The 15,527-nt window shown below is 34.1% G+C and overlaps 1 protein-coding gene across 5 annotated transcripts in view; it reads left to right on the plus strand.

Moving 5' to 3' along the window:
- FER (FER tyrosine kinase) overlaps positions 1–15,527 on the plus strand; it is a 397,214-nt gene that overhangs the window by 74,592 nt on the left and 307,095 nt on the right. For all 5 annotated transcript variants that reach the window (XM_037032387.1, XM_037032386.1, XM_037032384.1 and 2 more), the window contains 2 exons: positions 1,184–1,357; positions 10,418–10,517. In XM_037032387.1, the coding sequence (XP_036888282.1) occupies positions 1,184–1,357; positions 10,418–10,517 (274 nt within the window). The remainder of the gene's footprint in view (positions 1–1,183; positions 1,358–10,417; positions 10,518–15,527) is intronic.

The raw sequence follows: 15,527 nt of genomic DNA on the forward strand, positions 1-15,527 counted from the left end.
ACTGAGCTACGCCAGCCAGGGCTTGTCTTAGGTTTTTTAATTTGAAGATAAATATGAGTTCAGAGTCCACATGTCTTGTTCCATATTTATTATTTAAAAACTAAAAATGACCTCTTCCATAAATAATGTTTATTTTTTAGAAATGTATATAGAAGTTCTAAAAATAATATTACCAACTCAGACCTCAGAGAGTTTTGACTGTGACTGAGAATTTACTTTCTTTAGGCTATTGTTTTGATTTAGTATTACATTGGGATATTAACTGAAAGAGAATAGTTCTATTCATTTACAGATCAAAAGCATTAGAGTAGAAAAACATATAAGAATAAAAATATTATTTTTGTAAGTATTCAAAACCATATCTCGTTTATTTTGTATCTTTAACATGGATCCTCACTGAGAGTGGTTGGACCTCAATAATTGTTTCTGAATTTTGAATACCTATAGTGAAGAATGTCTGTTACTTTTTTTCAGTAGTTATAAGATGGAAAGTCTAATATCAAATGACTTTTTTTTTCCAGCAGTATTCATATTCCCACTTGTTGAAACCCACCATTTCGTGTCCGCTATTGAGGCACTATGCTGTACTGGAAAAACCATTGAGAACTAATGGTATTTATTACGAAAAGAGACTGACAACAGCTAGAAATTCAGAGAAGGCCTGCATTTAAGACATAAACAGCAAAAGAAGAGCAGGTAGAAAGGTTGAGAAAGTATTTTTAGGGAGGGAGGAAGATAGTTTGGAATATGGGAAGATAACTCATGCAAGCCCCCAAACAGAAAAGTATCGGGAAGAAATGAGTCCGTAGGATCAGATGCCAGAGAGGTTTAGAATGAAGATGGGAAAATTCTGTTACATTAGAAAGTGGTGACCTGAGGAATTAGAGTCGTGTGAGCAGAAACAATGTATTGGTGTGTTGAAAATCAAACAGAAGACTGCAAGTGTGGATTCTCAGAGTGCCTTAATCCCTTTCCTACTATTCCGCATAGTTTCAGATTACCTACTTTTGAAGTCTTCATACTTGAAGTTGAAGATATTTAATATGCACATTACCAGAAACCTGCTATTTTTTATATTAATGTAATTATTTGTATTAATATTTAAACTTCTTGAGCATTTAAAGCACTGCTAAATGCAGACTCCTAATATAGCGCTAACTTTATTTCCTTATGTTTTTAAAAGTCTTGGCTGCTTATGATTCAGCACACGGAACAACTGAGTAGGATAATGAAGACACATGCAGAGGACCTAAATGCTGGGCCCTTACACAGGCTCACCATGATGATCAAAGACAAGCAGCAGGTGAAGAAAAGTTATATAAGTGTTCACCAGCAGATAGAGGCAGAGATGATTAAGGTTTGTCTTTCCATTCTCAAATTTTTATTTAACTGATTTTTAAATTCACTGAAAAATATTTCTTATTCTGTTTGACTTATAAAAATTATTTATTTCAGTCCTGAAAGGTAACTCAGTTGATTGGAGCATTGTCCTGTACACCAAAAGGGTAGTGGGTTTGATACCCAGTTGGGTTGTATATTGGAGACAACTAATCAATGTGTCTCTCTCTCACTCTCTTTCTCAATAAGTAATATCTTTTTTTTTTTAAAGATTTTATTTATTTATTTTTAGAGGGGAAAGGAAGGAGAGAGAAAGATCAATGTACGGTTGCCTCTTGTGAGTCCCCTGCCGGGAACTGGCCTGCAACCCAGGCATGTGCCCTGACTGGGAATCAAACCGCGATTGTGTGGTTCGCAGGCCCGCTCTCAATCCACTGAGCTACACCAGCCAGGGCTAATATCTTATTTTTTTAATATAAGACATTGATTACACGATATACTGTTACTTTATGTACTCCTACAAAGTCAAAAATGCTGCCAATTAAACTATGATACAGTGTTTTTATATCACTTAGAATTTTTATTTTTATTTTTAGTTAATGAAATAGCTCTTTTAGGCTTTTAAAAATTAGTATCATATAACACTATGCATAAAATAAAAATGAAAATATAAGCAAAATAAATTACGATATTTAAAATTTTTCTCTACTTTCAGTGTACTTCTCCTAGATAACTTTTGTAATGTTTTTAATTATGAAAATTTGCAAATGTACAAAAGAGGAGAGAATAATAAAATGAACTCTCATTTGTCCTCTCACCCACATAGTAAATATTTTTTCATCTATTTGTTTTATACCGGATCATTGTTAAGAGAATTTCAGATACTATTTTATTCATAAATATTTTAGTTTATATTGCTAAAATTTGTACTCTTAATAAAACAATTGTATGATTAATCTCTATACCTAAAAATAGCAACAGTTCCTAATGTCATTGAATATCTTGACTGTGTTCAAATGCTGTTTACAGATGGTTTATTTGAATTAGGAAACATGGCCCACATCTTACATTTGAATAATTCTCTTTAATGTGGGTTGCCTTCCCCCCTTATTAAGATGCCATTTTTGTGTGTGGAAGAAACAGGGTAATTTGCTGTATAGAATTGAATTTTCTTTTTTTGAATTTTGTTGTCAGCATTTTGTGTAGTGATTTCACATATTCCTTCGTTCTCCAATTTTCCTGTAAACTGTAAGTTAGGTCTAAAGGCTTGATAAAATTCTTACTTTTTATTTTGAGCAAGTAAACATTATAGGTATTGTTATAGACTTTTCTTGTTTTATGCTGGGAGGTATATAATGTCTGTCTCTGTATTTTTGTGATGTTGAACTTGACTAATACATTCTAGTTTTGCAAGCCTGATCAGGCTATTATTAATAAAGTTTCCCTTCAGCTTTTCATCTGATATTTCTGGAAACAATTGATGTTCACCGCTTACTTTATTATTTCAGCAGGGGTTGTAAAATGGCATGGTTTCTGGTCTATTATTTCTAATGCAATTGTTACCTGGAGTTTTTCAATAAAGAATTTTCCCAGATCTACCATTTGGTTACCCTGATGCATTGTTTATATAGGGAAGACAGAATAAATGCTTGCTTTTTTGGTATTAATTTGCCAGTTTGTAGAATGAATAGGTTCTTTAGCACCTTCAAAAGTTAAGATTTTTCAGTTTGGGGTAGGATGTAAGGAGTTTGGAATTGCCATTTCATACAAACAAGTAACAGCCTGAAAAAATGGAAAAATGAACAACTCTTCTTAGGTTTATAACACAAGTGAAGTCACAGGGCGAATGGATACCAGAATTAGAGAGACCAACAAGTCAATATAATAAATCACAACTTATCAGAGCATCAGCCTTCTTGGAAACCAGTGTTTGGTACAGAAAAAATGGTATGGTAGCTGACAAATTCTGGAGACTCAGCGTGGACAACTCTGGCAGTTAAAAACTTTAATAGGACCCAGTCAGTGAAGGACCCCTGCACTTTTGGGAGTTTTACCTCCTGAGTCTTTGCCAGGTGGTCGTAGTGAATATTGGAGAAAAGTCTCATGGTCCTGGCAGGGCAAGTGGAATAGGAAACATTATGACATATGCCAGAGTATTCTGTTCTTAACAAGGTCTGCCCTCGGGAGAAACTGTTAATAAGAGCCTAAATACCTGGGATAAGGGAAATACGCAACTTTGGTCCACTCTAGCTACCCTTCCCAGGTAAGGGGGCTTGGGGAATGAGAAGCCCATGTAATCTTTGAAGTTCAGAGGCACAGGCTTAGTAAAACACAAACCTAATCATAAGACTTTAAAATGCTTCTTCTCCTCTGATAACTTATCACCACTTAGTAAAGTCCTTTTTTACATCAGTTCCTTTTACCTAAAATATCATGCCTGTCAATCAAGAAAAAGTGGTAAGGCCTACCAAAAGACAAAAGATGTAGCTGGAAGAGAAAGCAAGCATCAAAACCAGATATGGCAGGATGTTGTAATGATTACACTGGGAATTAAAAAAAACTACTGTGTTTTTGGACCATAAGATGCGCCTAAGCTTTAGAGGAGGACAATAGGGAAAAAAATTGAAGCAAAAAATGTTGTAAAATATTTAACAACATAAGTAACATAATATTTCACCAATGTAAATATAAACTGGACTCAGCAGTGTTAACAACCATTATTCCTCCCAAATTTGGGTAGGGGGGTGGGCAGGGAAGTGCATCTTATAGTCCAAAAAATACAGTATATTTTTTTTTATATAGTCAGGGCTCTAATGGATAAAGTTGATAGCATGTATCAACAGACAGGCAATGTAAGCAGAGAGATGAAAATTCTGAGAAAGAACCCAAACAAAATGTTAGACATCAAAACACTATGTGAAGAATGCCTTTGATGGGCTTATTGGCAGACTGGCTATAACTGAGGAAGGAATCTCTGAACTTGAGGACATATCAATATAAATCTCTAAAACTAAAAAGTCAAGAGAACAAAGACTGAAAATATATGAATAGCATTTTCAAGAACTATAGAACAACTGAAAAAGGTGTAACTCATGTAATAGGAATACTGGAAGGAGAAGAAAGAGAAAGGAACAGAAGAAATATTTGAAACAATAATGACTGAGATTTTTTTTCAAATTAATATCAGGCACCAAATGACAGATCCAAAAAGGTTAGAGAAAAGCAAGCCGAATAAATGACTAAAAACAAACGCCAGTACAAAAATTGAACCTAGACATTTCTATTTGAAACTACAGAAAATCAGATAAAAACAAAACCCCAAAGAAGCCAAAGTAAAAAAAAAAACCTTACATATAGAAAAACAAATAAATATTACTTCCAAATTTTTTGAAGTCATGAAAGCAAGAAGAGAATGTAGTGAAATATTTGAAGTGTTGAGAGGAAAAAATATAACTGATATGCTAAGAAATGAGAGAGAATGGAATCATAAAATATTCAATGTAAAGCACAAAAGACTCAATAAGTAACAGAGAAAAATAGAAGCAAATAACAAGGGTAACAAATAGGAAACTAACAGATATGGTCAATAGTAATCCAAGTTTATCAATAAATACAGTGATACAAAGATCAGTGATCTAAACAAACCAATTAAAAGACAGACATTGTCAGAGTGGATCAAAACAACAAGACCCACTTATATGTTGGCTGCAGGAAGCCCACTTTAAATATACAGATGCACATAGATTAATTGTAAATGGATGGAGAAAGATACACCATGCTGATACCATCAAAAGAAAGCAGGGGTAGCTATATTAATTTCGAACAGAGTAGACTTCAAAGGAAGATTTATCAGGGATAAAGAAGGGAATTACATAATAATAAAAGGCATCAGCTTTCCAAGAAGACATAATACTTTAGGTTTCGGCCAAGATGGAGACATAGGTAGAAACCCTTTGCTTCCTTGCACAACCAAAAGGAGGATAACAACCAATCCAAAATCAATAAACAACCAGAAGTGCCAGAAAATCAAACTGCATGGGACTCAGACAACCAAGGAATTAAAGAAATAGTCAACCGGACCAACCAGACCAATCAGACCAGTAAGATGAGCAGATGGGGAGAACCTGTGGAAAGGTGGTGGACCGTACCGGCAGGGCTGGCTGAGAGAACCCCCAGCAAGGAGGCATACTGCAAGGGCGGGGCTGACTGAATGGGAAACTGAGACTCAGAGCTAACTATAGACTATGGTGGGGGTTGCCATGATTGGAGAAACTCCCAGTCTCACACGAGGGTTTGTTGGAAAGTGGGCTAGAGAAGAGCAGGGAAACTGCATTGTTCCCTCTCTGGCCCTCCCCACACAGGCAGTGCTACAGCACAGCAAGGAGGGTTGCCCAGCCCTGGTGAATACTTAAGGTCCCACCCCATTACAACATAACAGGTGCTCCGAGACAAAGAAATAGGGCCAAAATCAGAGAACAGAGTAAAACTCTGGAAAGAGAGCTAAGTGATGATTTGATACCAACGTATCTGATGGAGAATTTATAGCCCTGATAATCAAAATGCTCACAGAACTGATTGAGCTTGGTTGAAAAATGAACAAATGAAAGATACCCAAAGTAAAATAAAGCAAAGTATTTGGGAAACCAACAGTGACAGGAAGGAAACCAGGACTCAAAGCAATGATTTGGAACATAAGGAAGAAATAAACATCCAACTGGAACAGAATAAAGAAACAAGAATTAAAAAGAATGTGGAGAAACTTAGGAACCTCTGGGACAACTTTAAATGTTCTAATATCCAAATTATAGGGGTGCCAGAAGGAGAAAAACAAGAGCAAGAAATTAAAACCTTATTTGAATAGATAATAAAAGAAAACTTCCCCAATCTGGTGAAGGAAATAGACTTTCTTGAAGTTCAGGAAGCCCAGAAGAAGTTGGACACAAATAGGAACACACTAAGGCACATCATTAAGTTACCCAAGATTAAAGACAAGCCGCAAGAATCCTAAAAGCAGCAAAAAGAAAGGAGGCAGTTCTCTACAAAGGAGTTCCCATAAGACTATCAGCTGATTTCTCAAAAGAAATTTTACAGGCAAGAAGGGGCTGGAAAGAAGTATTCCAAGTCATGAAAGGCAAGAACCTACATCCAAGATTACTCTATCCAGCAAAGCTATCATTTAAAATGGAAGGGCAGATAAAGTGCTTCCCAGATAAGGTCAAGTTCAAGGAGTTCATCATCACTAAGCCCTTATTATATGAAATGTTAAAGGGACTTGTCGAAGAAATTGAAGAAGATAAAAAACTGCGAAGAGTAGAATGACAAAGAACTCAGAAGTATCAACAAAGGAACCTTAAAAAAAAAAAGAAAAACAACAAAAGCAAAAACTAAGCAAACAACTAGAACAGGAAGAGAATCAGAGAAGTGGACATCACATGGAGGGTTTTCAGTGGTGATAAGGAGAGGAGGAATGGGGGGAAAGGCACAGGGAAGAAGAAGCATAATTGGTAGGCATAATATAGATGGGGAGAGGTCAAAAATGGTATAGGAAACAGAATTCAAAGAATTTATATGTATAACCCATGGACATGAACTAAGGAGGGGGAATGCTGGAGGGTTGGAAGGTGTAGGGAGGAAGGGGTATAGGGGGAAAAATTGGGAAACTGTAATAGCATAATCAATAAAATATATTCTAAAAATAATTCTTAATGTATAATATGCCTAACAATATAGCATCAAAATAGTGATAGAACTGTGAACACTAATTGAATTGCAGAGAGAAATAGATGAATTGTCTATTGTAGTTGGAGACTTTAACACACCTCTATGAGAAATAATTCAGCAGCCAGAAAATCAGTAAAGATATAATGCCATCAATCAATCAGACATACTAGATATAATGAATATCTATGGATTACTTTATGCAAGAATAGCAGAAGACACATTCTTCTCAAACTCATATGGAAGATTCAACAAGATAGTCCACTTTCTAAACCATAAATCATACTTTTAAATTTAAAAGAAATCAAACAATACTGGGTTTGTGACCACAGTGAAATTAAACTAGACATTAGTAACAGGAAGGTGGTCTGCAAAGTTTCAAGTTGGAGATTCTTGCAGTGTGATGCTCCAGGGTTGGGTAGGCCAGTTGAAGTTGATAGTGATCAAATTGAGACATTAATTGAGAATAATCAATGTGTACCACACTGGAGATTGCCAACATACTCAAAAGATCCAAATCAATGAAGGTATTGGTGAAAGTGAAAAATATGGCTTTTATTTTACAGAAAAAACCATATGGACATTTTGGCCAACTCAATAAAATCAATCTTCTAATCTTTCACCTTAGTATACTAGAAAAAGAAGAGCAAATTGAAGCCAGAGGAAGCAGAAGAAAATAAATAATAAAAATTAGAGTAGAAATTCATGAAAGGGAAAACAAGAAATCAAAAGGGAAAACTCAACAAAACCAAAACCTGATTATTTGAAAAGATTAATAAAATCAGTAAGCCTCTACCTCTCTAACTAACAAAAACACAGTATACAGCACAGGTTACTAATATCAGGATTGAAAGAAGGTACATCACTACATATCTCATGGATATTAAAGGGTAATGAAGGAATACTATGAACAACTCTGTGTCTACAAATTTGATAATGTTGAGAAATGGGCCAATTTTTAGAAGGACACAATCTGCTAAAACTCACATGAGAAGAAATAGACAATCTGATTAGGCAAATATCTATTCAATAATTAATCAATAATTAATAACCTTTCGAAACAGAAATTACCAGATAAGTTCACTGGTATATATATTCTGTCAAACTTTTAAACAAGAAATTATACCAATTTTCTACAAACTCAGAAGATATAAAGAGGGAAACTTTGTAATTAATTCTATTAGGTCAGCATTATTCTAATTCCCAATCCAGACAATATAAAAGAAGAAAAGGAAACTATAGATTCATACCTCTCATGATCATTGACGTTAAAATCTTTAGCTGTTAGGAAATCAAATTTAACAATGTATCATGAGAATTATACACCATGATCAGTTGGGGTGTATTTCAGGTATGCGGTTGGTTTAAAATTTGAAAATCAACAAAATGGAAACCATCACATAAATACATAAATTTAAAAAAATAAGATGAGAGTGTGAATAAATTCAGGAAAAGGATTGGACTAAATCCAGCACTCATTCATGAGAAAAACCTTTCAATGAACTTAATAAAGAATATGTACAAAAAACCTATAGCATACTTAATTTTGAGAAATTTGAAGTTTTCTCATTAAACCAGGAGCAAAGCAAGTATGTTCCTTCTTACCAGTGCTTGTTAACATCATAGTGGACGTCACAGCTAGTGCAGTAAGACAAGAAAAAGAAATAAATGGACCTTGGCTGGTGTTGCTCAGTTGATTGAGTGTCAGCCTGCCAACCAAAGGGTCACCAGTTAGATTCCCAGTCAGGGCATATGCCTGGTTTGTAGGCTGGGTCCCCAGTAAGGGGAACATGAGAGGCAACCACACATTGATGTTTCTCTCCCTCTGTTTCTCTCTCCCTCTCCCTCTCTTTAAAAATAAATAAAATCTTAAAAAAGGGAAATATATGGTATACAGATTGGGAACAAATAAAGCAAAGCTATCTTTGTTCACAGCTGATACGGTTGTCCAGGTGGGAAATCCAAGAGAACATGGAAACCCTTGGCTGTAAGTGCTTATAGCAAGGTCTCAGGATACAGTGTTAATGTACAAAAGTTAATTGCTTTTCTATAGACCAGCAATCAATGAATAAGATGATATACAATTAACAACAAAATATTATATACATTAGCACCCCCCAGAATGAAATACTTAGGTATAAATAAGTATAAATCTAACAAAGTATGTGTAGGACTTGGAGGACCAAAATGACAGAACTCTGATGAGAGAATCAAAGAAAAAATAATTTAAGAGATAATCTATGTTAATGTGTGGGTAGTCTAAATACTGTGAAGATGTCAGCTATTTCCAGCTTGCGCAATGGATTCAACACAACTACAATGAAAATCCCAGCAAGTTATTTGATGGATATTGAAAAACTGATTCTAAAGTTTGTATGGACAAACAAAATACCCAGAAAAGCCAATAGAATATTGAAGAAAAGTCAGAGGACTGATATTACCCAACTTCAAGGTTTACTATAAATGAAGATACTAACAGTTTGGATTTTGCATAAGGGTAGAAAAATAGATAAATAGATCAGTGGAGCAGAATAGAGAGCCCAGAAATATATCCACATAAATACAGTCAACATATTTTTGCAAAAGGGCAAAGTCAATACAGCAGAAAAAGGTATTATTTCAAACAAATGATGCTGGAATAATTGGATATCTATACATGTGCAGAATAAATCTAGACACAGACCTTATACCCTTTGTGAAAATTGACTCAAAGTGGATCACATATCTAAGTGTAAAACACAAAATTAATTTTATTTTTATTCTTATTTATTCTATTATAGTTGTCCCAATTTTTCCCCTTGACCTCTTCTGCTCAGCTCACCCCACCCTACCCCGTCACTCCCACAGTCAATCCTCACACCTTTGTCTATGTCTATGTGTCATTCATACATGTTCTTTGACTAATCCCTTCCCTTTCTCTGAAGAGAGGGTGAGAAAGGGAAAGGGAAGGAGAAAGAGAGAGAGAAAGATTGCGATGTGAGAGCACCAGTCAGTGTGAGAGAGCAACACTGATTTGTTGCCTTTCCATACATACCCCGACTGGGACTGAACCCGCAACCCATAGGAGTTGAACCCTCGACCTTTGGGTTATGGAATGAGGCCCAACCAACTGAGCCACACTGGCTGAGGCTTGACTATGCACTGTTTATTGATTTGCTCTTGTTTTTGAGAATTTTTTTATATGCTGTTGAATTTACCATTGATATCTAAAGTACTTTTTCATTTATTGTCTGTAATTGTAGATTAAAGAGTAACTCTGACCCGTAAGCAGGAAAATACACATTAATTAATGCTTTGGAATATAAGTTCTTGACTATGTAAATTTAACTTTAGCTTTTTTTTTCATTTCTTTTTTCGACAGGTTACAAAGACAGAATTAGAGAAATTAAAATCCAGCTATAGACAATTAATAAAAGAAATGAATTCTGCCAAAGAGAAATATAAAGAAGCTTTAGCTAAAGGTATGGCAAAATTATGAAAATATGTTTATTTGACTGATTTTTATTTTTATCATTTGGAAGTTATCTTTATGAATAGTGGAATGATTCCACTTAGGCCAGTGCATATTAAAAAATAACCAAAATAGGCTGATTATGAAATTATGTAATAATTTCTTTTTTAAAAGATAATGCACAATATTTGTGAATAGTGCATACTAGATGGAATTATATAGCACTTGCATAATACAATGCAAAGAGTATTTAAATTTATCAATAGCATAAAATTTAATTAGTGAGTGCTAAATGAGAAAATAAGGTGGTATTTGTTTAGAATTCTTTTTAATTCCATTTTTACCTATGCTACTTAAAAGCCATTAAAATCACAAGATCATTTTATAACATTATTTTGCCTTTATAGCTAAATTTTATGTGTCTGCAGTGTCCTAAATGTTTCATTCAATAGTTTGAAAGTAAACAGAAAGAGAAACCAATGTTTTAAACAGATTTATGTTTATAGTCTTGAAAGGTAGCTAAGCAGTTTTTGTATTTTGATTTTTTTTAATTATAAAAGTTGGAGTTTTAAAAATTTCTGGCTAAAATGTAAGCTTTCTTAGGAACTGTTTTCTTTGCCTCTTAAATTTACTTTCCTCTTTTATTAATGTATTTTTTCTTTGTCTTTTTCTAGTATATTGTCTTTCTTGTGTATTATCTTTTTGTTGTTGTTGATAAATGAAATAAACATTTCCTAACATTGGCTATATCTTGCAAAATGAAAACAGTTTTTGTTATTTTCAGTAGGCTAGGAGAGATACTGATTTGGATGTGGTTCTCCCTCCTTTGCTTAGTTCCTCCTCTGTTTCTATTGATAGCTACCTACTCGCTTTGTTTCTCCTTGCTCCTTTCTCTTCTTTCTTCTCTCTGTCCCTCTTTTTCCTTCTCCCTCACCCTTCCTTCCATACCCATCTTTTCTTCAGTATCTGCTTTATGTTTCCCTCACTCCTCCCACATTTATTTCATGTTTCTTCTTGCAGTGTTGCTATTGATTTTTTAAGGATGTGAATCTGTGTTCACATTTTTCATGCACCTCAACCATTATGTTGAGATTATAATCCCTTTACTAATGTAAACATATCTTTTAAAGTGCTTTGGTGATTTAATTACCTGTTATTAAGTGAATTAAAAATGACATAGACTTTGGAGTCAGGTAGTCTTGGGTTGAATCCTAGCATTGTGTGATTATTTTATGGACTTTTAAACTTCATATTCAAACCTAATTACTATTACTTTGTTATTTTAAGAGTTCTTTAGATAATCAATAAGTATTTGTCAAGCACTTTCTATCTTTAAGTTATTGTGATTGAAACAGTATTTCATAGCTTACCCATTCCTAGTTGATATTCTAACTTGGGAATCTCAAGTCTTAACTTCTTTCAAAATTTATCTGTTATACAAGAGATGCTTTACTGAACCATCAAGAATAGTTCAGAAATAGTTTTGTACATAACACTGTTTCTCAATATGTCAAAAATAGTTAATTACTACTGAATCTGTCAGAGTAGTTGATTTTATAAAGTTCATTACTTAATGCCTGCCTAGCATTCTCAAATTAGTGCCCTTATTATAAATAGTCATATTTAAATTCACCCAGAGCAAGTGATGATGTAAGTCAGCTGTTCTATAAACCAGCTATGCTAAGTATTTTACACTAGGTGTGTATCTGTTGGAGAAAAATTAGGAAAAGTAATACAAAATCATCCCTAAGTCTTGACACCTACTTTTAATGATGTTTTGTTTTTGTTTAAAAATTGAAATCTAATTTTGATGTAATAAAATAGTTATTTTATAATAACTTTTAAATAGTTCTTATACCTAATGCTTATATTATCAGAAATTATTCACAGATAGTAATAGTTTTTATTACTTTTGATCTAGATAAAACACTATTTAGTGTTGTAGTAATAGTAGGAAGGCAACCAGAAAATCTCAAAAGACTGTAGTTTTTATTGGCATTAAGTGGTGTATTATTTGATTTAGTTTCCTGTGTTAAAATATGTGAAATTATTTGCATTACTCTTTCTAAAGATATTAGTATTTTCCTATTTTCAAAAATTTGATTACTTCTATTAAATCAATTTATAATCTATAAAATGTATATTAAAGTTCTATGTAATTATGTTTTGTGCTTGAAGTATATGTAAATTTCATGTTTACATGAAAAAGTGTAAAATTGTATTTCTGAAAACTTTGTTTCTGTTTCCAAACTGCTTCTATATTTAACATGGAAATAAGGTTTCTTTTGTGAAGTTATTTAGTCATTATAAAGATAACGTGGTAGCAAACATTCAGTATTTATAGGCTTTATGTCAGAACCTTAGTTCATTTGGACAGGCCAGACGAGGGCACTTCTGGAGCGGGTCCTAGTCACTGGGGGGTGCTGGCAATGAATGCCCAAGCCTTGGCTCTGGCATCCAGAGATTTTTTAAATCCTTAGGAGGTTTTGGAGAAGCTACTTAAAACCCCACTCTAACATATAGCGTGCAGCTGGAGAGGACAAGGCTTTGTGAGAGACAAGGTCTTGAGATGATTCTTAGAGTATGGGTTAAATTCTGGATTTGATCAAGAATGGGTTGAGTCATGGGCTCAGTTGCTACAACTTGAGGTTCAGCAATAGCAGTAGATCAGCAGGAAGTCTCTGTTAATGTTGAAATTCCAAACTTCTGAGTTCTGCTGCATGGATTACACAAAATACTTTAACTTTTGAATGTTAGAATTTGTATCCAGTGGGGCATTAGTTTCTGTTCAGTCTAATGAAAAATAAAAACTCATTTGGAAAATGTAGCGTCATTTTAATTTTTTATAATATGACTTAAGTATTAAACTGGTTTTACTCTGTGTTGTGCTGAGTGAACAGATGTTTATATTAAATTCATTTGGACTAATTTGGACATTAGTCTATTTTTTGGCTATCTATATTGACTATTTGACTGTTTATTGACTATTTTCTAGACATTAGTCTATTGATTTTATTTACAACATGTGCATGAATAACAACCATAATAATTGTAGTTTATTGATTGAAGTTAATAATTTATATTGCTTCTTTTTAAAAAATTGTTTATGCTACTAAAATTGCCCACGCTTTCTCTCCTACTTCCCATGTTCACCAGCCCTATGCACTTCCCTCCCTCAGTCAGTCCCCATATTGTTGTGCGTGTCCATGGGTCATGCATACATGTTCTTTGATTAATCCTGTCACCATCTTTCATCCAGTCCCTCCCTCCCCTTTGGACACTGTCAATCTGTTCTATGTATCTATGCTTCTGTTTCTATTTTGTTCATTAGTTTATCATGTTCATTAGATTCCACATATAAGTGAGTTCATCTGGTATTTGTGTTTCACTGACTGCCTTATTTCACTTAGTATAATATTCTCCAGGTCTACTTATGCTGTTACAAGAGGTAAGCATCCCATCTTTTTTACTGCTGCATAGTATTCCATTGTGTAAATGTATACCACAGCTTTTTATATCCACTTACCAAGTAATGAGCACTTAGGCTATTTCCAGATCTTGGTTATTATACATAGTGCTGCTATGAATATAGAGGTGCATACATTATTTTGTATTAGTGTTTCAGGATCCTTAGCATTTATTTTGTTTCTTGATGGCAATACTGAGTCTTAGAATAAGTTCTTGAATGTAGAACACACAGGTTTTACTTTTTATTGTAGGTTGAGTTCTGAATACTCTTTATTAGTTAAACAGATATGGTTTAGCCATCAGATGATTTTGTGAACCCACAAAGCTTGTCTCTGAGCTAACGTTCTGACATACATGCTTGTCAGTGTTGGAAAAATTTGCCATTGCATCATCCTTATAAGAAGTAAATGACTTTTCAGAGAATTCCTACAGGATCATGTTGTCTATGAAAAAAGAGTTTTACTTTCCCTTTTCATCCTTGGTGGTTTCTCTTTTTTTCTTTTGCTTGTTTATTACCCTAGCTATGTTGAACAGCAGCAAAAAGACCAAACATGATTTCCTTGTTCCTGAACCTGGGGAAAGTCTGCCATCATTAAGTATGATGTTAGCAGTAGTTTTTCAAAGATTTTTAAAAATCAGTTGAAGAAATTCCTTTCTATTCATACTTTAGAATCAATGTTAGGTTTTGTCAAATGCTATCTCTGTATCTATTGAGATGACATTTTCCCCTTCTTTTTGGTTTAATATGATAAATTATTTTGATTGATTTTTACATGTTTCATATATTACAACATTCCTGGATGGATGGTTCCTCTTGGATATGATGTAATATCATTTTTTATATTGTTGGATATGGTTCGCTAAGTTTTTGTTTATAATTTTCATCTATGTCTTTTGTATGTTTATTGTAATATCTTGTCTCACTTTCATATAAAGGTAATGCTCTCCTCAAAATTATTACCTCCTCTTTCATTTTTTAGAACAATTTGTATTCTACAGGTAATATTTCTGAAATATTGGGAGAATTCACATGTGAAGCCACTTGGGTCCATTTCCTTTTTTTCCTTTTTGTGAAGATTTTTAAACTATAAGTTTAGTTTGTTTAATTGAAATAGCTGTTTGNCCTTCTGGTCCATTCCATTGATTTGAGTCTGTTTCCTTTCCATCACTGTTGGTTTCCTGTGCATCTCCCTTCATTTCAGTTAGTTTAGCCTTCATATGTTTCTCTAATTTGTGACTGTGTTCCTCTAATTTGTGATTGTGTTCCTCTAATTTGTGACTATAATCTACCAGTTCTGTGAGCATCCTGATAAATAGTGTCTTGAATTGTGCTTCTGAGAGACTGGCAATTTCTCGGTCGCTTAGAGTTATTGGCTCTGGGACTTTGAGTTCTTCTTGCACCATCTTTTGGGCTGTTCGTGCCTGTTCCATAGCAGGATCAGAGCCCTAAAGTGTTTACTAGAGCAGGGCAACTAAGTCCCTGGGTTGTGACCTTGTATGTGGGGGTGGGATCAAAGAGGGACAATGGCTTCCCGTCTGCCGCCTGCCGCCG

The sequence above is a fragment of the Sturnira hondurensis genome, unplaced genomic scaffold (genome assembly GCF_014824575.4).
Source record: "Sturnira hondurensis isolate 20B ecotype Veracruz unplaced genomic scaffold, ASM1482457v3 Scaffold0021354, whole genome shotgun sequence".
In the NCBI taxonomy this organism is placed as follows: domain Eukaryota; kingdom Metazoa; phylum Chordata; class Mammalia; order Chiroptera; family Phyllostomidae; genus Sturnira; species Sturnira hondurensis.